We start from the raw sequence: 24,470 nt of genomic DNA, 5'->3' as shown, positions 1-24,470 counted from the left end.
TCAGAGTGAGAGTACACAGTGCGACCTGGTCTATATGATGCCTGAACTCTCTGCCCTTGCTTGTGACACTGACATGGGTAGGTGATCATTGAGGTCACAGAGCATCAGGGAAAGAGCTGGGTTCAGCTTCTCTTCGTTGGCCATCTGCCTAAGGGGCTGCCAGGAAGCTCTGCTCACCCCTGGCTGCACGCGGACACACACACACACACACACACACACACAACCAGTTTCTCAACAATGGAAAATCACTGGCTGTGGGAAACAGTACCTGCTAAGACAGAAGCCAAGGTAAAATTTCTCCCATGTTATCATGCCATGCTTTGGAAAGATGGGCAATTCAAGTAGGATCAGAAGCTTGTGCCGAATTCTGTTACCTGTTTCCCAGGAGTGCAGCCTCAAGCAGAACTGTACTGTCCAAATACAGCTGCAGGGGGCCACCTCTGGGGTCAGGGGTTAGATGACCAGGGGCTGCCCAAAATGTATTATTCCATTTCTCCCTCACAGCAGTGCTACGAAGTGGGTACTATTATTCTCATTCTCAGGTGAGGAAACAGGCTGGGATTAAGTAACTTGCCTAAGGTCAGTTGGTGGCAAAAATGGCCTTGAACCTAAGTGGGCCTGACTCTAAAGCTTGTGGAGACAGCCAGTGCTGGAAACATTTGTTGGAGGAACAGCTGATGCCCAGACTTTGGTACCAGGAGGACCTCTCCCCCTCTGAAACCAAATGCCAGCATCCCCACCTTGGACTCTATGCTCCGATCCCACGGTATTATCTGTATTCATCGAGAATTATCATTCCTGACTCAACCCGTTATTCCTACTCTGGATCCTTTGACTCACATTTGCCCACAGGGCCTCCCCTCGTGTCCCTGTCCCTCTTCTGACACCCACCCTCAGAGCCAGTCCTCCTGTTTCAGAGAAAGAGGATGTCTGCTCACCACTAAGGCCTGGCCCTGGGCCTATTGCTGACAAACAGTAGGCATCTCACTCACCCCTTCCCTCTCTGCTACCTTTTCCAAACCCACTTAAATCCAAGAGATCATGCCACTCACTTGCTCAAGACCCACAAGACCAGGGGCTGCTCAAATGTCACTTCTGGGACAGAGACCTTTCCTGCGCTCCTGCTCTCCCCTAGTGACCGTTCCTGCATTCCAGCACTCTCTAAGCTCTCCCTGCTTTGCCTGTGCTTAGTAGACCTACCTCCATGTACAATTGTGTATTTATCAATTGCTTACTTATTGCTGGCCACCCCCACTAAAACGTTAAACGTCACGAGGACAGGGACCTTGGCTCTTCCTGCTGGATCCTCAGTGCCTGGAAGTAAATGTTCAATATGCATAAATGTCTACTGAGTGAACAAGTGAATGTTTATATCAGCTTTATCCTGAAACAGACAAAAATCACCTTTCCTCGTTCCCTTAGCTTCCACCTGTCCAAACAATCTGCTTTGCTCTTCTCCCCCAGCCCCCCGCCACCGTAGTGTTGTCCCCTTGTCCCCACCTGCCATTCCCCCCTCAACTCCTTAAACCTGGACTCTGCCTTCCTATGGAGACCATGCAGCTCAGCACTGTCAAAGGTCAACTCCAGCATCAGAGAAAAGGAAATGGGGGTTCGTATTGTTTACTTGTGTGACTCATCAACTTCTGTAACAAACCTGAGCCTGTTTCCTTTTTGAAAGGAATGTGTTCGCCATTACCTCTGGATGGCCATGAGGATTAAGTGTGAGATCATATCTGACCAGGGAAACCCTCAGTGACTGGTAGCCATTAAATGCTGGCCACTCATTTTCAAAACTCCATCCTCCCTTGGCTTACATGATGCACCTTCCCCCTTAGCCTCCACCATCTCTGGCCCTTCATTTTCTGTCTTTTCCTTTGCTTCTTCTCTTCTTCCTTTGATGCTCTGTAGGTGTCTCAGGCTTCCCAGGGCCATGTGATCTCACTCACAAACACCTTTATTTTTATTTATTCTTTGAGAGAAAAGAGAGAGCACAAGCAGGGGAGGGTACAGTGGGCAGAGGAAGAGAGAGAATTTTAAGCAGGCTCTACGCCCAGTGCTGAGCCCTACATGGGGCTTGATCTTGTGACTGTGAGATCATGACCTGAGCCGAAAGCAACAGTCGGAAGCTTAACCGACTGAGCCAGCCAGATGCCCCTCAATCACTATCACCGTTACACCTCTCTATTTTAACCCTGAGCTCTGCTGAACTTCAGAAGCCCATCTGAGTGTTCTTCAGGCAGTTAAAACATCCTCAAGCGGAACTCATCACCTCCCACGCTTGTTCCACCTCCCGCATTTTTGGTAAATTATGTCAGCATCTATCAGGTCACCAAAACCAAAAACTTGGGGTCTTCTTAGTTTTCTTTCTTCCCCATTCGCGCTGCTGTGCCCTTCCTGTGCACACGGAGTGTGGATGAAGCAATGGGAGGAAAGGGTTGCAGCTTGTATGTTATTATCAAATGGCAGAAGTTATTTGAAACTGGATAGAAAGTTGTAGCCCCAGAAATGGATGGGTTTAGCTCATAACACACACGGTGACACAGCTGCTTGTGAGATGTTTGAGGTGTGTATGTGTGTGCGTTTGCGTACTCCTATGGGACTTCTTCGTTCTGCTGGGTATTTTTCTGTGTCTCTTAAGGACAAAACTGGTGCAGAAGCAAGGAAATTCAGGTTATGCTCAAATTGTTCTTTAATACAGCAATTGTGTTGGAACAAATTTGTGTTTTCAAAACAAGCATTATAGAAGAACTGAGTGTATACATGTGTGAGTGTAAACAACAGAAATCCTAAATGATCTCATAAATATTCAAGGAATGAAATACATATTATAAAGCATTCACACACACATATACACCCAAACCACGAGATTCAAATGATTTCACCAAGTGCTATCAAACTTTTTATGAAGGATCATTTCATAGCTTATGAAAACTTTTCCAGGGAATAGAAAAAGGGCAAACTCTACAACTCATTGTATCAGGCCAGAATAAGTTTAATACCAAAACCAGACAAGAAAAGTAAAAATGAAAGGAAATTTACAGGCTAACCTTAGAGGATTAAAAGAGCACAGAACATAGAAGCCAGAATCTGAAACAAAATACTAGTAAACTAAGGGGCTCCTAGGTGGCTCAGTCAGTTAAGTGTCCAACTTCGGCTCTGGTCATGATCTCATAGTTTGTGGGTTCAAGCCCTGCATTGGGCGCTGTGTTGTCAGCTTGGAGCCTGAAGCCTGCTTCAGATTGTGCCTCCCTCTCTCTCTGCCCCTCCTCACTCATGCTCTGTCTCTCAAGAATAAATATTAAAAAAAATAATAATAATAAAAAAAAAAAAAAGAAAAATCTGTCCAGTGAAATTTACCACATTAATAAAGGAGGAAAAAAATTATGATCTCAATAGACACAGAATCATTTAATAAAAAGCTAATATTCATTCATGATAAAAGTACTAAGCAAACCAAGAGGAAAAGGACATTTTTTTTGAAGTTTATTTTGAGAGACAGAGAGAGCCTACGCACACACAGGCCAGCGTGGGGGACAGGGGTGCAGAGAGAGGGGTAGAGAGAGAGAGAGAATCCCAGGCAGGGTCTGTACTACCACCACAGAGCCTGATGCAGGCAGGGCTTGAACTCACAAACCATGAGATCATGACCTGAGCCGAAATCAAGAGTCAGATGCTTAACCTACTGAGCCACCCAGGCACCACAAGTAGAGATTTTTAAACCTGAGTAAGGCTATCTACCAAAAACCTATAGCAAACATTCTTTAAATTTTTTTTTTTTTTTTCAACGTTTATTTATTTTTGGGACAGAGAGAGACAGAGCATGAACGGGGGAGGGGCAGAGAGAGAGGGAGACACAGAATCGGAAACAGGCTCCAGGCTCTGAGCCATCAGCCCAGAGCCCGACGCGGGGCTCGAACTCACGGACCGCGAGATCGTGACCTGGCTGAAGTCGGACGCCCAACCGACTGTGCCACCCAGGCGCCCAGTATAGCAAACATTCTTAATGGTGAAATATGTCACCTAGTGGTAAAATGTTAATGATGAAATAGTCCCTTTAAAATCAGGAATAAGGGAAGGATTAGTCACTATCAATGCTTGTGTTCAACACTTCATCAGGGGATCTAGCTAGTGCAGTAAGAAAACAGTATAATAATTAGAAAGGAAGAAACAAAATTGTCATTATTTATAAATGATATGATTACCTACTTAGAAAACCCAAAAGGACCTACAGATACATTATTAGACTAAGAGAGCACAGCAAGGTAGCTGGACATAGAATTAACAAAATTACATTTTTATATTCCAGCAACAGTTATAGAACATAATTTTTAAACAGTAGCAACAAAAAATATAAAGTACCTAGAAATAAATGAACAAGATGTGGAAAGACTTGCTCTTGGCCATGATGGAGTAGTAAAGACCAGATCCAGCCTCTCAGTTGAAGCGATTAAAAACGACTGGTCTGCATATATGAAATAAGTTTTCAAGACACTGGGCATGAGGCAATGAAGGAGGAATCTCTGAGAGATGGGAAACAAATGAAGCGATCTTAGGGATTGCCTTGAGGGTTCCCAGATGACCGTGTAGAGCACCATTTGGAGCCCAGAGGACTCTGAGCTGAGAAGGTGAGTTTCAGGAGACCAAAGTGGCTAGAGTTTGCAGGACAGAGTATTGTAGAGGAGTAAGCTACACAGAGAGAAAGAGGATTCCCCTCAAGTACCCAACAGGATGTTGATTAAAGAAATAAATGTGAAAGTTGCAGAAGACTATACGCAATATAATGCCGTTGTATAAAGCTCCAAAACAAGGGGAAATACAGACTATTGTTTAGGGCAATGTGTACATGTGGTTGTGGTGAAAAAGACAAGGAATGAGGAAATGATAATTACAACAATCAAGAGACATTAGTTACCTCTGGGGTGGAACTGTCTCTACGGAGAAGGATCCAGAATGGTTTCTAGTAATGTTCTGGTTCTTACATTAGGTGGTGGGTGGTTCATTTTATTATTAAGCCTTCCTATACTTCACATCTATTGCGTGTATCAAATAATAAATACCTGTACAAAATTCAGAAAAAATTGGGCACGAAGATTTGTAAAGAATGCCTTTCCTTATGCAAAATATTCTCAACATGACATTGAACAATAGTTAAAAGATGACAACTCTTCTCTCCCTGTTTCTAAAGCCAGCAAGTACTGGATTATCTTCTATTGTTCCAATAACTATAATAATAGCAGAGGCCAAGGAGACGTCTTTCGTAGGAGAGTTGTCATGGAATCAGATTTGTGGTAAAGAAATAAATAATTTATATGCCAGACTGTCCGCCAGAAGAAATACAGAGACAACATCCACAAACAAAAAATCAAGAACTTTTCTTCATACCGGCAATAATCACAAAGAAAATACCATCAAAACATTCACAACAGTCGCATCAACCATTAGTGATTTTATTGACTCATTTACAGGACTCTGACCAGGGAAATGGTGAACACAACATATACTTTGAGGCACCCACATTGATCTTACTACAGGGTCCCTAGGCCCCCTCTGCAGGCTTCATAATAGTGTACTTTCATCCCATGCAGACACTTCCTCTGCAAATGCAGCCAGGCCTCAGACTGTCCTCAGCCACTGCTCTCAGGCTACTGATTACAGACCAGCAGCCTCCGCTTCCATTATCCCAGCAGCTGCCTAATGCATCTGAACCACAAAATGGGCCCTCGCTTCTTTCTTATCCCAGCTCCATCTTCATAAAGGGTAACAGACAGACAGAAGTCCCCAAGGGCACAAAATCTTTCTTTCCAGACAATTTTAAAGGAAAGTGGGGAGAAAGATGCATATGTGCTAATGGAACCTCTATGGCTGAAACAATTTATCTGCAGATGTGCCCTGACTAGCCACACAGCCATCAATCTGTTGTGCTGCCGTCACTGAAATTTATGATTCTGCGTGAGAGGTGAGGTGTCTATCTGAAGTTGCAGTCAGGGCTCTTTCCACTTTACTAAGGTGGCACTTGAGCCCGTAATTATAATAAGCTCGTACTTCTACCCACCTTAGATTCAGTGAAATTTCCAATTTTCTGAACTACTTTCTCTCACAGACTCCGTGCTGGTCTCTAAGACCTGAATGGAGGGAAAAGAAAAACATCAAAATTAAAGTGACAATGTAACTAAAGGAGTGTACTGGGAGAAAAACAGGACATTTTTATGATCCCCAAACTGGGGGATGGGGGGTGAAGCATTTCAGGGAGAAAATCAGGAGGAGCGACAGCATAGAATCACGCCTCTGACCTCTGTGCTAGGCATTGCACTATTGACACACGCACACGCTCAGGTGGGGTCCAGAGGGATCACAGCATTTGAAATTTCATTTGAAATCTGCTAGGACTAGTTTTTAGGAGTATCTAGACCATAGCCAGAATTTTTTAAGGAAGCAAGAGAGTTAGGTTTAAATCCTGGCAGGTCCAGCCAACATCAGAATGACTTCCTGTTCTAGGTAGCGCTGGGCACAGAAGTCAGTTGAATTTTTTGGTCTTCTTTTGAGCTCTGCTGATTCCTGCTGGTTTGGGGTAAACAGGACATGCTGGAGCATATGTTCTCTGGTACCTCTTGCTCTCATCAGCCAAGGAAATGATCTATAACAATGCCGAAGTACCTTTTAAGTGCTTCTAAGACAGCTTTAACGGTTTTGGGCAAGGGACAGAAAGCCTCAGAGAAACCATAAAACACAATCCATATGGCACCATAATATTGTTTTGTTCTGGGAATTCTGCCCTTAGACAAAACCACACAGTCATGAATACATAAACAACCACTTTTTGAGCCATCTAACAAAGACTGAGCTCTGCTACAGAGCAGTGAGCCTCAGCCTGGGGGAAATGGGGGGCAAGTGGCCAAGCCAACCATGGCATGTGCTTCACTTCTGAGCGACAATGCAAATCCCAGCTGAGAAGAGTCCATGGTGGAAGACAGATCTTGTCTGTAATGGCCTCATCTGAAAAGCTATGCAGCAAATAACTCTGCAAACAAGTATCAGGCCAGGGCACCAGGGTGGCTCTGTTGGTTGAGAGCCCGACTCTTGACTTCGGCTCAGGTCATGATCTCACGGTTTGTGGGTTTGAGCCCTGTGTCGGGCTGTGCACTGACAGCAGCAGAGCCTGCCTGGGATTCTCTTTCTCTCTCAAAAAAAAAAAAAAAAAAAAAAAAAAAAGGTATCAGGCCATACTGCCTAAATGGGTGGGACAGCTGGTGGCATCTACACTTTGGACACTAAGCTCTCTATAGACTTCGAGAGAAGGACCAGGATTAAGACTCTGAGGCAGAGTCTCTGAAGACATTTGAGCTGCCATCTCTTATGATTATTTCCTGAGTGGTTGTGAAAGTTAACGGGATGAAGCCTTCGCTATCAGCACAGAGAAGGATCCAGTGTGAGTCTGCAAAGTGAAATAAACACATATGTAATTTAGAATATCTCATCTTATTCTTTAAAGAAAAATAAATACTTTTTTGAGAGTAAGAATCCAGTAGTTGGTAATACTGAACCTGATTATCACACGGATAGGAATGGGAAGCTGAAAGGACTGAGTCCTACTTAGGGTGAGGTCATTGATGACTTAGGCATAGCTAGGGGACATCCACTTTTACCCAGGCTAGGCATTTATCACTTAGTGCTATGCATATGAGTGTGTATGTAGTGCACGCGTTGTTAGGGGTTGTGTGTGGAGTGTCCCTATCTACACGCTCGTAAGCAATTTCTCCAGAAACTATGTGAAGGTGGGAACAGTTACTCTCTGGAGGAAGCTTTATTCTTTAGGTTCATACCAACCTCTAGACAGCTTAGGAGGCTGAGCCGACTGCAGATAGACTAGAATGGTCCAGATAATCCTGAATGGTTTGTTCTGGGGCAACCTAGGGCCAGTAGCATAACACAAGCCTGTGACCCTCTCTGGTTCTTTCAGATGTACTGTGCCTCAATTCTGAAAATTTCACTTCTGAAAATCTATACTTTCCAAAAACAACATGTAAAATATGCAGAGGTCTTTATTAGTGCTATTGATGATGCTGAAAATTGGAAACCACTTAAATGCCAAAGAAAATATGGCAAAGTACAATATGGTACACCCAGAATGGAATATTAACCCCACCCAGGACAAATGACAATTATGATGTCATATCACAGATGCATGTGTCAAAACAGGAAAAAGCTGATGCTAACATATTAAGGGGGAGAAAAAAATGAAACAAATTCCATGTTCAATGTGGTGGTGGCTTCCATTAAAAGAATGAGGCATAAAAAAACAATCCTGTGCACCTGATGGTACGGGTATGACTCAGTCCTCTGGCATTTGGGAATGGCATTCACATCCACATGTTTGCTGCCTATTGAAATGACACCTCCTTTAAGAAATGCTGCTATGACCTTTATGTTTAGTGTAACAGGTATATATGAGGTTTTTATGTCATTTCTTTGCAGCTGTTATACATGGCTTTGTAACTCTTTTCTAGTTTTTTCCTGTGTACATTTAGGTCTTCCAGCTAGAATATATATGTAAGCTCCTTAAGGGCAGAACCCATATTTTCTATAGCCTTGGGTATATAGTAGACAATTAACAATACCTAGTTATCTAGTGAACCACTCAATGGTTCGTTATCAATGAAAATTACAAAGTTACAAAACAAAAAATGGTAGAGGAAGGGGGTGTGGGGTAGAGTCAATTTCTGAATTTTACCTACCATGGAGCATTTCAATAAGAGACAGGCCAAAAGTCTGCTGAACTGTACTGAGCCTTAGTTTGCCATTGCAGAGAAGCACAGCTCTTTTTTCAACAACAGGACCTATATAATGAGATTTCTTCAGATATAAAAATAAAAGTTGTTAAACTGATTGCAGAAGCAACAAAGTTAACATTTCTTAAAACTAGAATGTGTAAGTAGTTTTTTTTAAAATCCTATTTACTATTACTCTAACTAAACCAGTTGTAAATAAGGAGATTTTGGCTACATTATTTAACATAACAAAAAGATTCGATCCCAAAATATTTATGGCTTAAATACCACGACATCCCTACTTAAAGTATTTTAGGAAATTGTTAAAAAAAAATGAAGCAATAGGGGTGCCTGGGTGGCTCAGCTGGTTGGGTGGCTGACTTTGGCTCAGGTCACGATCTCACGGTTCGTGAGTTCGAGCCCTGCGTCAGGCTCTGTGCTGACAGCTCAGAGCCTGGAGCCTGCTGTCTCTCTCTCAAAAATAAATAAAGATTTAAAAGAAAAATAAAAAAAAAAAATGAAGCCATTATGGCAAAATATTAACAAGAGTTAAATCCAGATGATAGGTATAAAAGATTTCGTTATTTAGTCTTTCTTTATGTTTACAATTTTTCATAATAAAAAATTTTAATTATTTTAAACTATTCTTTGGTTCTTTTAAAAACCTACATCCTGGGGTGCCTGGATGGCTCAGTCAGTTAACTGTCTGACTCTTGGTTTCGGCTCCAGTCATGATCTCATGGTCATAAGATCAAGCCCACTCGGCACTGACAGCACAGAGACTGCTTAGAATTCTCTCCTTACCCCCTCCCCCTCAACATAAACATTAAAAATAAATAAACAAAAAACAAACCTATACCTTTGAGTTGGTCCAAGAGTAGTAGTTTTAAGAAAAAACTAATTAAGGGGCGCCTTGGTGGCTCAGTCAGTTGAGCATCAGACTTCGGCTCAGGTCGTGATCTCACAGTTCATGAGTTCGAACCCCATGTTGGGCTCTGTGCTGACAGCTCAGAGCCTGGAGCCTGCTTCGAATTCTGTGTCTCCCTCTCTCTCTGTACCTCTCCCACCACTCATGCTCTCTCTCTCTCTCTCAAAAATAAATAAACATTAAAAAAAATTAAAAAAAACTAATTAAAAGACCTCTCTTGACTATTAGATAATAACTTACATATTACTTATCAATGATTTCGATACCAACTTTCTGCAAATATCTTTTAAAATGAAGATATAAAAGTCCACAATCAAATCAGTGTGATATTGGTAAAGTTCTAGATAAAGAGATCAGCATTATAGTAGTTACAATATGGAGAATTCAGAATTAGATCCCAGTACATATAAGTTTATATATGACAAATGTGTTAGATCAAGTTCAGTGGGATTAAAGATGGATTCTTTTTTAAATTAAGCTCTATGCCAACGTGGGGCCTGAACTCAGGACTCTGAGATCAAGAGTTGCATACTCTACCTACTGAGTCAGCCAGGCCCCTGAAAGATGTATTTTTTTTTTAATGTTTATTTATTTATCTTTGACAGAGAGAGCGTGAGAGAGAGCATGCACAAGTGAGGTAGGGACAGAGAGAAAGGGAGAGAATCTCAAGCAGGCTCTGTGCTGTCAGTGCAGAGCCTTACGTGGGGCTTGAATTCATGAACCACAAGGTCATGACCTGAGCTGAAAGCAAGAGTTGGCTGCTCAATTGACTGAGCAACCCAGGCGCCCCATCGAAAGATAGATTTTTAATGAAGCTCCTAGCACAATTGGTTATCTCTCAGAAAATAAAAGTGGACCACACACCAAAATGTAATGAAAGATTAAAAATTTAAATGTAAAAACTAATATAATAAAACAATGCAACCAAATCTAGACTATTGCATGTATGTTAATTTCTATAATAAGCAAAAAACTCTTATAAACTGATAACTCAATAGGAAAAAAAAATGAACAATAGGCAGTTCATATTCAGCGGGCCAAAAACCATGAAAGACATACTCAAGTTCACTAACAGTAAAGGGAATACAAATGAATGAAAGTAAAAAGCACTTCACACTTATCAGATTGGTAAGGATGTGAGGAACAGGAAGTCTCATAGGTTGAGAGTGGGCATATGATGATGCATTTAGTAAAAAATCTCTGAAAGGCAATCTGGCAACTGTATTAAAAGTAGAAATGTATATGTACTTTTCAAATTTGCGCTTCTACTTCTGGGAACCAACCCAACAGAAATAAAAGTAGGAATACAAATAGATACATAAAAGAGTACTATGAGAGCCCTGCTTGGAGTGACTGAAGAAGTGAAGAAGTAAAGGCAACGTGAACGTCTATCAACAATGGACCACCTCAATAAGCAGCGTCCTCTCAGCATGAAGAGCGCAACTTACGACTCCATTTTTGTAAAACAATGACAAACCATCAGCCCCGCATCTATAGGCCTATAGACACAAAGAAGTGTGTACTATTATATGAGTTATGAACTAAAATATGGAGGGAGCCACAGTAAGCTGCCATAAAGTGAATTATGGCAGGGGGCAGGGCCAAGTTCAATGGAGAAAGAAAGTGTTCGTGATAAAAACAGGTAGGCTATAATCCCATTCGTGTAATGTTTGCATACGCATTACATTTTTTTAAAATGGACCTAACTTTCTCTCTGCAACGCATAAGGAAAAGTCTCCCATAAGATGGCACAATAAGGAAAACTCTTTTTTTTCCTAAATAGAAATTGCCAGAATGAGTACCGTCATTCATATTTTACACCATGCATGTGATACGATCACACTATACACTGGTATGTGTGCCCGTCTGGCTGGCAGCCAACCAACCCAGAAAGGTATTACAACTTGCCTGTGACATAACATGCCCAGTTCAGTGAAGTTCGGCTAGAGCACCATCTTCCTCATCAGTGGATTTTTCTTGCAGTACCCACTGGCTGCAGGAGCTTTTCTGTATAGTGGTAGCTCCTCAAAGGAGAAGTTACCTGGTAAGTGATGTGCACGTAAGGCAGATCCTGAGACAGTGGATACACAGGAGAGGACTTCTTCCCATTATGCAGAGCGTCTGTGAGTTCAGAAAGACATCGCTGCACTTCAGTCAGGGTCCTAGACAACATTTCCATTTCCTTAGACAGTCGGTAAGTTTCCTTTTCCTTCTGTGAGTTCTTGCTTTGAGGCAAATTAGGAGGTTCCGGAGTGCTGGTGTGGTCTGGTGTGCTGCTGGACCTGGGTGGTGTTACTGAGCGGTTAATGGGCTCAGCATCTAGAGTTCTGAGAGCTATGGAGCCATCACAGATACTGCTTGGAGGGCTCCTGATTTCTTCAATAAGGGTTCTTCCAGGCCTTTCGCATTGACTACGGCTGTCAGATGTGAAGAGCCCTCTGTTTTGGTGACACAAATCTGGGGAAAGACTTTCAAGTAGCTTTTTTCTGTCTATTTTACTTAATGGAGTACTGAGAGTAGAGTATCCACTCTGGTTTTCACTCGATGTTACTGGCAATTCTTTTTCCAATGTTACTTCTCTAACAATCAAACGAATGATATACTGATCAGTCTTTGAAGAAGGAAGAAATGCTGAATCAGTGGATTTTTGTCTTCCAACCAAAATTAATAATAACTTCTCTGTCAAGAAACACATACCTTTTGGTCTTTCACTTTTCTCAAGTTGGATCTGCTGGATGTTTGGCATAAACGATGGGATGACAGAATAGATAAAAATTATATTGGAAGTATTAGAAGCCACCGCTACCACCTGAGCTTTAAGATCAAATGTTATTAGATCAGGAACAAGAATGCCTGGAATGGTGACTTTTCTGGTCTGCGTAACCTCCTTCTCAAAGGTCACAAGGACCAGATGTGAAGAATCCATGCCAGTTCCTGTCAAGTAGTCTTTTTTTCTTAGACAAATAAGAGAACTACCCTCAGACTTTGACGTATTGAAATGCATATGAGTTAGATCCAGAGGATCTGAAAAGGAAGAAAGGGGAGAAACTGATGTTTCAACACTTGTTTTAGAAGCAACTGCCCCCTTACCCCCAGTGGGTACTTCATCAATAACCGGGAAAGTACACAGACAAGGGTCTTCACCGCTAGGTGGAACATCAAAGATTTCAGATGCATTTAAGCCACAGATCTTATCTAGTGGGAGCTCAGTGGCTACAGCGACCTGTGAGTCCACGGTGGCTCTGATGGAGCGCACAGAGCTGTCCACATCAAACACTGGGTGGAAGGAGCACCTGCGAAGAGTCTTCTGAGCACTGTCCCAAATGTAGGAATGCAGGCTGCTGCCAACTGCCACCACCAGCCTCTGGCCATCCTGGGTCCAAGACGCACAGTGAATGAGGCACTGGGTGTCAATGTCCACGTTCACCCGGGAACTGTCGCAGTGAACACTGTGGAAAACGGAGACATGCTGCGCAGTCAACACAGCCAGGACAGCACTTTCTGGATGCCACACACAGCCCTGGGGAAGGACAGGGAGTGATTCTCTAATCTCACAGGTCTGAGACATCAGCCGTTTGTTCGTCCCCGTACTGCTGGGACATAGCTGCCACACAATGACACGCTTCTTGTGCTGCACAGCGAGCAGAGCAGGCATGTCAGCTGTGCCAGGTGGGGCCCAAGACACTCCATACACATGTTCAAACTGTCCAATGACCTCTGAGTCCCCAAACCTGGCCTCTCCACTGTGAAGCTGTAAATCAGTCAGGACTACCTGGTTCCCATTAGTCCAGACAAGGCCATGAACTGGATGTACTGCCTGATACAATGCATTCAGCCCAGTCCTGAGAAGTCTTCCTTTTCCCAACTCCATCCTCTTTGATAAAGGGTATCTGAAATCATTAAGAAGGAAAGTTTTACCATGAGACTATAATCAGACAAATCCAAAATGTAGGACATTTTATAAGACAATTGGCTTAGGCCTTTCACAGGTCAATATTTCAAGGGGATAAAAGGTCAAAGGCATGTGACAGATTAAAAGACATGACTGAGCCATAACAAGCAAATGTAACATATAAACTTTGATCAGCTCTTGAATTGAGGAAATAAAACTTTCTTTTTAATGTTTGTTTATTTTTGAGAGAGAGAGAGACAGAGACAGAGTGCAAGTGGGGGAGGGGCAGAGAAAGAGGGAGACACAGAATCCAAAGCAGGCTCCAGGCTCTGAGCTGTCAGCACAGAGCCAGATGTGGGGCTCAAACCCAGGAACCTCGAGATCATGACCCGAATAGAAGTCAGATGCTTAACCGACTGAGCCACCCAGGTGCCCCGGAAATAAAATTTTCTATTAAAAAAAGATATTTTTAGAATTGGAGAAACTTGAATATGCAATAGATATTAGGAGATACTGTGGAGTTATTTTCTTTTTAAAAAAACGTTTATTATTTATTTTGAGAGAGTGTGTGCAAGCGGGGGAGGAGCAGAGAGAGAGGAGAGAATCCCAAGCAGGCTCTGCTCTGTCAGCACAGAGCCCCATGTGGGGCTCTAACCCATGAACCATGAGATCATGACCTGAGCTGAAATCAAGAGTCAGATGCTTAACCAAATGAAACACCCAGGAGCCTTACTTAGAGTTCTTAATCTTAAGTGTGAACACGGTATTATGGTCACGTAGGAGAATGTCCTTGCTGTTAAAATATGATGTTGGGTTTTAAAAAAAAAAAAAAAAAAAAAAAAAAAAAATATGATGTTGGAGTATTTGGGGTAAAGTGTCATGATGCCTACAATTTGCTTTCAAATGGCTTAGCTAAATCCAGAAACACCAGGGGCACCTGGGTGGCTCAGTCGGTTGAGTGTCTGACTTCGGCTCAGGTCATGATCTCACAGTTCGTGGGTTCGAGCCCCTCATCAGGCTCTGTGCTGACCCCTTGCTCGGAGCCTGGGGCCTGCTTCAGATTCTGTGTCTCCTTCTCTCTCTGCCCCTCCCCCACTCATGTTTTGTCTCACTCTGTTTCTCAAAAATAAATAAATGTAAAAAAAAATTTTTTTTTAAAAATCAGAAACACCAGGGGCGCCTGGGTGGCGCAGTCGGTTAAGCGTCCGACTTCAGCCAGGTCATGATCTCGCGGTCCGTGAGTTCGAGCCCCGCGTCAGGCTCTGTGCTGATAGCTCAGAGCCTGGAGCCTGTTTCAGATTCTGTGTCTCCCTCTCTCTCTGCCCCTCCCCCGTTCATGCTCTGTCTCTCTCTGTCCCAAAAATAAATAAACGTTGGAAAAAAAAAAAAAAAATCAGAAACACCAAACCCTACACATTTTATATAGAAACACAGAGAGATAAAACAGATGTAGCAAAATGTTAATAAATCCTGAATCTAGATTGAGGCTATATTGATATTCCTGGTACTTTCAACTTTTAAGTTAAAAATTTCTCAAATTAAAATATTGAAATAAACCTCTTTCACCATCTAATTTCTATTCTTCTTTCACTGCCAAGTCAAGCATTAACTGATATTCACATCTCTGACTTTATTAGCACTTATTTCCTCAACTCCCTTCAAAATGGCTTTTACCTCCTCAGCGAAATGACACTCAAAGAGTCACTGGTGCTATTTCTACTTCACCATATTCAAATAGCACTTAATAATTTTCAGACCATTTTCACATTCCCTATCACATTTGCTCCTTGCAACAATCTTTTGCAAGAATACAAAGTAGGTTAGGGAAATATTATCTTCGATTTTTTTCATTCTTAAGGTTTTTGTTTTTTTTTTTTTTTAAGGAATTTAAATTACTAAAGAAGTACATGTTCACTGCAATGAAATTGAGACAAACCAGAAGTTTCTACAATAAAATGAAATGCCTCCTTCTACCCCATGCCAACACCTCCCCTCCCCAAACTCAAGTCCTTGATAAAAGCACTGTTAACAATTTGGTGTGTAGCCTCTGAAACCATTAAAGAAACTTATCCAAAAAAAAAAAAAGAATTTTATATGTGCTAAGTTTTTTTTTCTTTTAAACAAAAAAAGGGGGTTTAAGTCAAAGTTCCTGGGTACTAACAACAGAATCCACTCTGGCTAACTTAAGTAAAAAAAAAAATCTCAAGAACCAGGATCAGAAAAACAAGCAGAAACCAAGTGAGGCTAGCTAGACGGAATAAACCATGGCTACCACTCTCTCAACACATTAGTGGCTGAGAATCTAACTTCACTGCCCCTTCACTTGATAACAATTGCTTAAGATTCCGAGTAGGGGTCCAGGGGGAAACTTCCCACTGGCTTGGCCTAGCTTCCAAGTCCTGCTCTAGCTGCCAGGATGGGGAGAAAGAGGGGTCCCCACAAAGGCTTCTGTCATAAGGGACGGGGGTTCTGCTTTCCCACCAACACTCACACAAAGGGCAGCTGCCCCCAAATTAGGAAGGGGTTTTAAAAAAAGGACCAACAATAACCACAGGGATCTCATATGTTACATACTATTCACTAATTTATTTTAAATCACGGGTACTTTTTCAAGTCAGTAACAAACAGATCTTCCTCAATCTTTTAAGTAGCCCCATTATCAGCTACAAGGTATGCCATAATGTACTCAAAGATTCCACTATAGGTGGGAATTCAGCTTGTGTCCCAACTTTTTTCTAGATGTGGATAGGGTCCACAAGTTTAGTTAGTACTCAGTCCCTATCACTGTTCTCACATTTCCTTCCTTCCAGTGTCACCTACTCTCGTGTTTTCAATTGTTACCTCTGTTTATTACTGTCAGATCTGCTGTGCTACAATGCTATTCAATTATATGTTAGGCTTCACATTATGGCTGATATTAGCCCTGCCCACATTCATTTCAAACTGGACCTGCATGAAAGGAAAAAAAAAAAAAAAAAAATGGCCTTTTTTGCTCTCCACAGCAGCTCCTCAATTTCTGTTAATGGATATCGCCATTCTCATATTCACTCAGGCTAAAAACTCAGGACTCCATTTGACTACTCTCCTGCCTTCTCAGTTGGTGACCAAGTCTTATTAATTCTTAGAACTGTTCCTGAATCCAGTCCTTCTTATCATTCCCACCAGCACTATCCTGAATCAGATCGCTGTTACTGCAAACCTAGTTGGCAGTAATAATTGCCTCCTACTTGGTTTCCCTACCTCTTTCTTTCTCTAGTCCATCTTGTGCAAAACCAGTCTTAAAATATCCTTTTAAGTATATCATTTATCAGCTTAAAAATTGGCAGATGTTAAAAACAAAATTTGGGACACCTGGGTGGCTCAGTCAGTTAAGTGTCTGACTCTTGATTTTCAGCTCAGATCATGATCTCACATGGAATCGAGGGTTGTGGAATCGAGCCCTGTGTCAGGCTTTGTGCTGAGCAAGGAGCCTGCTTGGGATTCTCTCCCTTCCCCCCACCAAAAAAACATTAAAAAAAAAAAAAATGGCAGATGCTACCTACTGCCCACAGCTGCACTGTTCAATACAGTAGCTACTAACCATATGTGCTTTGCAAATTTAATTAAAATAAAAAATCAGGGGGCGCCTGGGTGGCGCAGTCGGTTAGGCGTCCGACTTCAGCCAGGTCACGATCTCGCGGTCCTTGAGTTCGAGCCCCGCGTAGGGCTCTGGGCTGATGGCTCAGAGCCTGGAGCCTGTTTCCGATTCTGTGTCTCCCTCTCTCTCTGCCCCTCCCCCGTTCATGCTCTGTCTCTCTCTGTCCCAAATATAAATAAACGTTGAAAAAAAAAAATTAAAAAAAAAAAATAAATAAAAAAATAAAAAATCAGTTCCTCAGTCACACTAGTCTTTTTCAAGTGGTCAACAGTCACATGTGGCTAGTGGCTATCACATTGGGCAGAGGAGAATAGAACATCTCCATCATTGAAGAAAGTTCTGCTGGGCAGCACTGTCCTATAGAGTATAGTCTGAATTCCTCAGTTGGGCATTCGAACCCCTACCCATTGTGGACCTCCTATCCCTCCAGTCTTATTTCTAGTTGGTCATCTTCATAGTTACAATACTCGGCCCATTCAAAACACTCAATCAATGACAGGGGAACTGATGGCCCAGCTTAATTACTATCTCTTCCAAGGGGTCTTCTTTAATCATCCTGCTAAATCTGATACTTTCCTCCTCTTAACTCCTATAGCCTTACAGCCTACAGCTCTCATGTGACATCTTCAGTTTATTATCTGCAATTACCAGTTACTCTTTCATGTACTACCTCACATTTCACAACTAACGCACAAGGTCTTTGAGAGTAAAAATGAGACTTAAGTTAAAAACTTAACTTCTTTGCCTGTCAAGTATTTTCAGATGGAATGCTTTGTATCCATTACATCATAAAAGGAGTTTCTAATTGGGTCACAGTATTGCCAGGGGTTGTGTTGTGATCACATTTTTGTTGCTTTAGGCTTTTATGCTACTGTAAGTAAACCTCTTTGGACTATATATGGACATGCTTTCTAAGTCTATTAAATAATCCCTCCTCTTTTTTTTTTTTTTCCAATTGAGAGAGAGTGTGAGTCAGAGAGAGGGGCAGAAGGAGAGAGAGAGAGAGCCAGAAAGAGAGAGAGAGAGAGAGAGAGAGAGAGAGAGAGAGAGAGAATCTTAAATAGGCTCCACACTCAACTCGGAGCCCAACAAAGGCTCTATCTGACCACCCTGGGATCATGACCTGAGCCGAAATCAAGAGTCAGACTGACTCATGCTCCCTCTCAAATTGGAAAAAAAAAAAAAAAAAAAAGAGTGACTATGTCACCCAGGTGCCCCAATAATCCAGCCTCTTAAAACAACCAAAACAATGGGGGAATATATATTAAGAGATATTTCCCTCCCCTACTGGTCCATATAGTCCTAATGCAGCCATATAATAGCATTTCTCATTTCCTATATGATAAAAAACAAAACAAAACAAAAAAAAGGTTAAGCAACCATACATATTAGCCATAGTTTACATATACATATTAGCACAAGTTTCCAGGTCTTAACTCATACTTGTCATTTAAATCATGACGACAAATAATCAAACAATGTTAACAAATCATATATTTATATAATTTTTATATTTTATAAAATTAACACAGGATTTTACAACAATCAAACATTTTCTTCCTAGGATAGTTCCAGGGGAAAAAACATCTTTATTTTGAGTGAGTATTATAATGTAGAGTCTGTATCAGTGCCACAGTATGAAAATCTTTCCTTGCATCATCTTATATACAGAACCTGGTTTACTGTGGCTTTAGTAGTGAGCTTCAAGTTCAAGTGCATCAAAAGCTGGCTTTGCCTTTGTATTCAGCCAAAATCTATTTGGCTTGGATTTTAGCCTTTGGAAAACTGAACAGCCTAATGCTTTAATGTCATTTTCTAGCATCCCTGAATGTGTGTGTCCACGCATATTTAAGATACATAAGGTCAGATAAGAATAAGGCAGTAATGAGAATAAACTGGATATTCTAATTTATCTAAATGATAAGTATTTACTTTCAAATATAGACAAATATGATAAGCATTCTTTTTTTTTTTTTTTTTTCCGTTTATTTATTTTTGGGACAGAGAGAGACAGAGCATGAACGGGGGAGGGGCAGAGAGAGAGGGAGACACAGAATCGGAAACAGGCTCCAGGCTCTGAGCCATCAGCCCAGAGCCTGACGCGGGGCTCGAACTCACGGACCGCGAGATCGTGACCTGGCTGAAGTCGGACGCTTAACCGACTGCGCCACCCAGGCGCCCCAAGCATTCTTTATTTAAAGGGAGAAAATTGTACCTTCAGGTACATTCTATTTCAAAATTCTATCAGTGAGTTGATATATACTTGTATGTGTAATAATGGCTGCAAGAATAAAATGTTGCAACAATAAATGACTGTGAAAGATTAATTTTAGGACAAAAAACAAGAATTTTCACCTAGTTGACATTGAGAAACAGAGTAGCATAATAAATAATATTAACAATATTATTATACTGATTATAACAAATAAATATTAAAAATATTATTATTTATAAATAAATACTAACAAAGAGTACACTAGCTAAATAACTTAATGAAAAAACATTATATTCTTTTTGACCAACAGAAGTTTGTGAAATTTAAATAAAAATATAAAGCACAGGGATAGAAATGAATTGTAATTATCTTGGTAAAATTGTTCATTAAACTAGCATTCATTAAACAAAAAAATCTTTAAGAACTGTGTTTAACTCTTAAAGTTTTTTAAAGATTTTATTGTTATTTTGTTTGTTTTTCATTGCTTTTTTTTTTTTTTTTTTTTTTTTAGTGTTTATTTACTTTTGAGACAGAAAGAGAGCATCAGCAAGGGAGGGGTAGAGACAGAGACAGGGAAATACAGAATCTGAAGCAGGCTCCAGGCTCTGAGCTGTCAGCACAGAGCCTGACGCAAGGCTCGAACTCACGAACGGTGAGAACATGACCTGAGCCGAAGTCAGACACTTAACTGACTGAGCCACCCAGGCGCCCCATCATTGGTTTGTTTGTTTTGAGAGAGGGAGAGAGAAATCCCAAGCAGGTTCTGCACTGTCAGCAAGCAGAGCCCAACACGAGGCTCGATCTCACAAACAGTGGAAGCCAAGAGTCAGATGCTTAACTGACAGCCACCCAGGCACCCCAAAGATTTTGTTTTTAGTAATCTCTATACCCAACCTGGGGCTTGAACTCATAACCCCAAGATCAAGAGTAGCACATTCCACTGACTGAGACAGCCAGGCATCTCCTCACCACTCTCTTCTTAACCCCCCAAATTGACCCTATTACCACCTTTTTAAAACAGCTTTCACCAAGCCACCAGTGCCATCTATGTCATTGAACCCAGTGGACATTTTTCAACCCTGTTTTACTGAGTAATATGTGTCAAAGACAGAACTTGAGAAGTTGTCTTTGGACTCTACATCCACAGAAACGTAGTCTCTACCAAACTGCCTGGTGATTTGCTTTTAACTCATCTGCAAGTTATTTCTCATGCCTCTTTGCTGGCCTTATCCTTGTTTGTAGAGTCTTTTACTAAGAAGGAATTGTCTACTATGCTTCTACACATGATGTCAGATTAAGTGGGTCTGTAGTGGCTTGCTAAATGGAAAATAAGTCCCTTGTCACTATTAATGAAGAAAACTGCCATCTCTAGCCCACTGGTCTTATATAAGATAATATATGTTTTCCTCTAATATCTACTCATGCACTTTTAAAAGACTTTTATTGATAAATAATGCAGGATACATTTTCCTAGGCAGAGAAAATTCCTAATGGGCCAATTATATCAAAGGCAATTTATATATGTTTTAGGCTACCCAATTCAGTCTAATGTCATTGAGGGTGTATATGGCCAGGGGTAGCACAGAATAAGGATTTGTAAATAAGAGAAAAACAAACATGATAATGTTACTAACATTTTTAGAAGAATTAATTTTAATATTTTCACCCTTGGTAACAAGAAGAAATTTGGCACATTTTTCTCAAAAACCTAACAAAAATTACAAAAATCTGTTGCACCTCTCCCTCTTTAGTAGGCTAGAACAAGAAGTCTTCTGGATACCAGCCTCTTCCTTCCCACAGAGCCTGGATGCTTTATATGATTGGGCAGAATCATCTTTTTAAAAAATCACAGCTATGGTCAGGGGCACCTGGGTGGCTCAGTCGGTTAACCGTCTTGACTCCTGATCTCAGCTCAGGTCATGTCATGGTTCACGGGATTGAGCTCTACACTGGGCTCTGCACTCGCAGCACGGAGCCTGCTTGGGATTCTCTCTCTCTCTCCCTTTCTCAAAATAAATATACAAAACATTAAAAAAAAACACAGCTATGCGCATTTTGTTCTTCTGCTCAAATACTTTGTCTCTACAGTCTACATATATAAAAAAGTTCTTTCAAATGTCTTAGCAAGGTATTTCAGTCTTTAAATTATCTGAGATTGATATACCTTTCCAACCTTCTATCCCTGATCATAAAGGGCATGCTGAGGAATTTGGAGGAACCAGCACACATTCACATGACAAAGCACAGGATGGACCTAACAAGGAACAAGGCTGTTTTTCTTTTTTAATTTTTTTAATGTTTATTTATTTTTGAGAGAGAGAGAGAGACACACACACACACACACACAGAGCATGAGCAGGGGAAGGGCAGAGAGAGAGGAAACACAGAATCCGAAGCAGGCTCCAGGCTCTGAGCTGTCAGCACAGAGCCTGACGCGGGGCTCGAACCCACGAGCTGTGAGATCATGATTTGAGCCAAAGTCGGACACCCAACCGACTGAGCCACCCAGGTGCCCCAGGCTGATAAGTTTAATGAGGAGTCATGAGATAGTTTGAATTTCTCACAATGAGAAAGTAAGCCAAGTTTGTAGCTACTTCCGAAGAGAAAGAGTACCTGATTCAAGAGATCTTTCTTTCTTTGTTTTCTCTTTTTCTTTTTTTAGAGAGAGCAAGAGTGGGAGAAAGTGGGAGAGGGGCAGAGGGAAAGAGAGAATCACAAGCAGGCTCAACGCTGGCCATGGAGCCCAATGCAGGGCTCGATCCCACTATCCTGGGATCACGACCTGAGGCAAAATCAAGAGTCTGATCCTCAACCTACTGAGCCACGAAGGCACCCCTCCAGAGATATTTCTAATGCAGATTGAATAAATAATGACATCAGGTAGGATATGAGTGGTGAGGAAGAAAGGGGAATTGAGGATAACATGCAGACTTTTGCTTAGGAAACTGTTGAACCATTAATCAGAGATATAGAAGGCAGAGTGTGCTTCAAACATTGGAAGGGTGAGAAATTTTGTATTAGATCTGCCTCATCTAAGATGTCTATAGGTAGCAATGTGCCTTAGGCAGTCAGAGGTTAAGGATTTGGGAGTCACTGTCATAATGTAGATAGTTAAAGCCAAAGCAGTGGACAGTTTGGCTGTGAAAGATCAGAGAGCCAAGAGGACAAAGGTTGAAATAGCCTTTAGGTGTCCCCCAATTATTTTGTATCCTTTAAAATATTTAAATTCTGCCTGAAGCTAATTGTATACTTGTTAGTCTCTCAACCCTCAGACTGTAAGATTTCAGGGAGTTTTAGGGAATGAAAAGCCACTGTTTTATTAGTTCAGGGGAGAGATGGTCAGAATCAGGACCTGCTGCTCAGCCTATGACCATTTAATTCTTGTTTTTAATCTCTAAAGACAACTCATGGTGAGAATCAAGGGGCTTAGGCAAACTGGACCATTTCCAGTAGGTTTAAACAGAACTACATAACCTCCAACTTGTTTTTCTGTTTGTTGTGTTTCGACTATAAAATAATTTCAAGTTCTTCACACTTTTTAAAAAAATTAACACACAGGAAAGGTAAAAAGCTAAATTCACGAAAAACCATTCATCCAAAGGGAAAAAATTATGACTACATCTCTCTGGCTTTTTTTTCTTTCTATGTAGTTTTGGTTAAAAATTTTTCAACCATACTGTACAGTTTCATATCACGATTTTTTCACTTATTATATATTAGCATTTTCCCATGTTACTTAAAATTTATAAATTATTTATTTATTTAAATGTTTATTTATTTTTGCGAGAGAGACAGAGTGAGAGCAGGGAAAGGGCAGGGAGACAAGGAGACACAGAATCTGAAGCAGGCTCCAGGCTCTGAGGTGTCAGCACAGTGCCTGCCCCACGTGGGGCTCGAACTTGTAAACTGTGAGATTATGACCTCAGCCGAAGTGGGACAGCTTAACCGACTGGGCCACCCAAAGCGCCCCTACAAATTATTTTAAAAAGCCACTTAATATGCATTTAGTGAAGTCGCATTTTTCCTCACTGTTGAGACACCTGGTTGTGCCAACTTATCTTATCATAAATAACTCTGTGATAAAGTCTTTATGCATAAAGCATGTTCTTCATTTCCGATGGCTTCTTTAGGATATATTCCCACAAGTATCACTAATGAGTCACATGGAATATATTCAAACGTTTAAAGCCACCCCTCGCTCATCCTCAGCCGCTAGCCCCTCGCACGCGAGTTCCCTACTCCCATTCTCCCCATCCTCTCTGCACTCCTGGGTCTCCTCCCCACTCCCCAACAAGTACTGGCCCCTCCATCTCCCTCTCCGCCCACCCACAGCCTCCCAAAACCAGCTAGGCTTAGGCAGGAACGGACACAACAATACCTTTGGCCTGACTGCCCACAGAAAATAAGACTCCCGGGTCCTGCGGATCTGGAGCCCTGAGCGAATACCGGAAGTATCGGCTCCCAGGCCTCTGATAGGTGAGCGGTAACTTGGCAAGCCCTACAATGCCCTCTGTCTATTGGTTAGGGTCCTTCCCTCTGACCAATAAGCTCTGGAACTGCCGCACGGATCTCTGGGAGTTGTAGTTTCCGTGTAACTCCATCTACAGTAAACCAGCAACAATTTCTCCCTCAAGAAGGGTAGAGCCTTCCCTCATTTCTCGATTCTCTTAGTCTGAGAAGGGGTACAGGATCCCTGGAATACGGTTTCTTAACTTTGGAGAGGAGATGGGGGTCAGGGGAATGGGAAGGTGTTGAGGACTTCTTTTAAAATGTGATAAAATCTCCCCAGAAAAATGTTCTTATCTGTACACAAAACATTGTGCATTCACTGAAGCCTGTCCATAGACCTGTCCGAGTTACAAACTCCTGTTCTACACTTACTGGCCATAGCCCAGGGACCTAGTGTGACACCAAACTTTAGACCAGCTATACACCTGGAGACTCTGGGCCATGCCATGGAGCAGCCGATGGGGAATTTCAGATCCTGACCCTCATAGTACAGTTGACCGTCGTCTTTCTTGAACAAAACATCC

At 41.7% G+C, this 24,470-nt stretch overlaps 1 protein-coding gene across 2 annotated transcripts; it reads right to left on the bottom strand.

Moving 5' to 3' along the window:
- Nucleotides 1-5,426: 5,426 nt before the first annotated feature.
- Nucleotides 5,427-23,894, bottom strand: LOC123581464 (WD repeat and coiled coil containing). Of its 2 annotated transcripts, XM_045447581.1 has the most exons (4): nt 23,816-23,894; nt 11,735-13,583; nt 8,733-8,850; nt 5,427-7,432 (listed from the first exon to the last, which is right to left on the bottom strand). In XM_045447581.1, the coding sequence occupies exons 2-4, from the start codon at nt 13,562-13,564 to the stop codon at nt 7,305-7,307; spliced, it is 2,076 nt and encodes a 691-aa protein (XP_045303537.1). In that variant the 5' UTR covers nt 13,565-13,583; nt 23,816-23,894; the 3' UTR covers nt 5,427-7,304. The 2 variants fall into 2 exon arrangements, 1 of the variants encoding a protein (XP_045303537.1); XR_006703748.1 differs by lacking the exon at nt 5,427-7,432 and having other exon boundaries at nt 8,743-8,850; nt 11,602-13,583; nt 23,816-23,889.
- Between the last annotated feature and the right edge of the window lie 576 nt (nt 23,895-24,470).

The sequence above is a fragment of the Leopardus geoffroyi genome, chromosome A3, assembly GCF_018350155.1.
Source record: "Leopardus geoffroyi isolate Oge1 chromosome A3, O.geoffroyi_Oge1_pat1.0, whole genome shotgun sequence".
Classification (NCBI taxonomy): domain Eukaryota; kingdom Metazoa; phylum Chordata; class Mammalia; order Carnivora; family Felidae; genus Leopardus; species Leopardus geoffroyi.
This window is presented reverse-complemented; position numbering and strand designations above follow the sequence as displayed.

Bases quoted from the DNA above. Each gene is read 5' to 3' on its own strand.
- LOC123581464 (XM_045447581.1), bottom strand. From the start codon at position 13,564: ATGGAGTTGGGAAAAGGAAGACTTCTCAGGACTGGGCTGAATGCATTG. The intron at 8,851-11,734 runs GTAACTTCTCCT...TTATATCTGAAG, and splicing joins ACGTGCACATCACTTACCAG to AAATCTCATTATATAGGTCC. The intron at 7,433-8,732 runs GTAGGTAAAATT...TTCACTTTGCAG, and splicing joins TCTTATTGAAATGCTCCATG to ACTCACACTGGATCCTTCTC.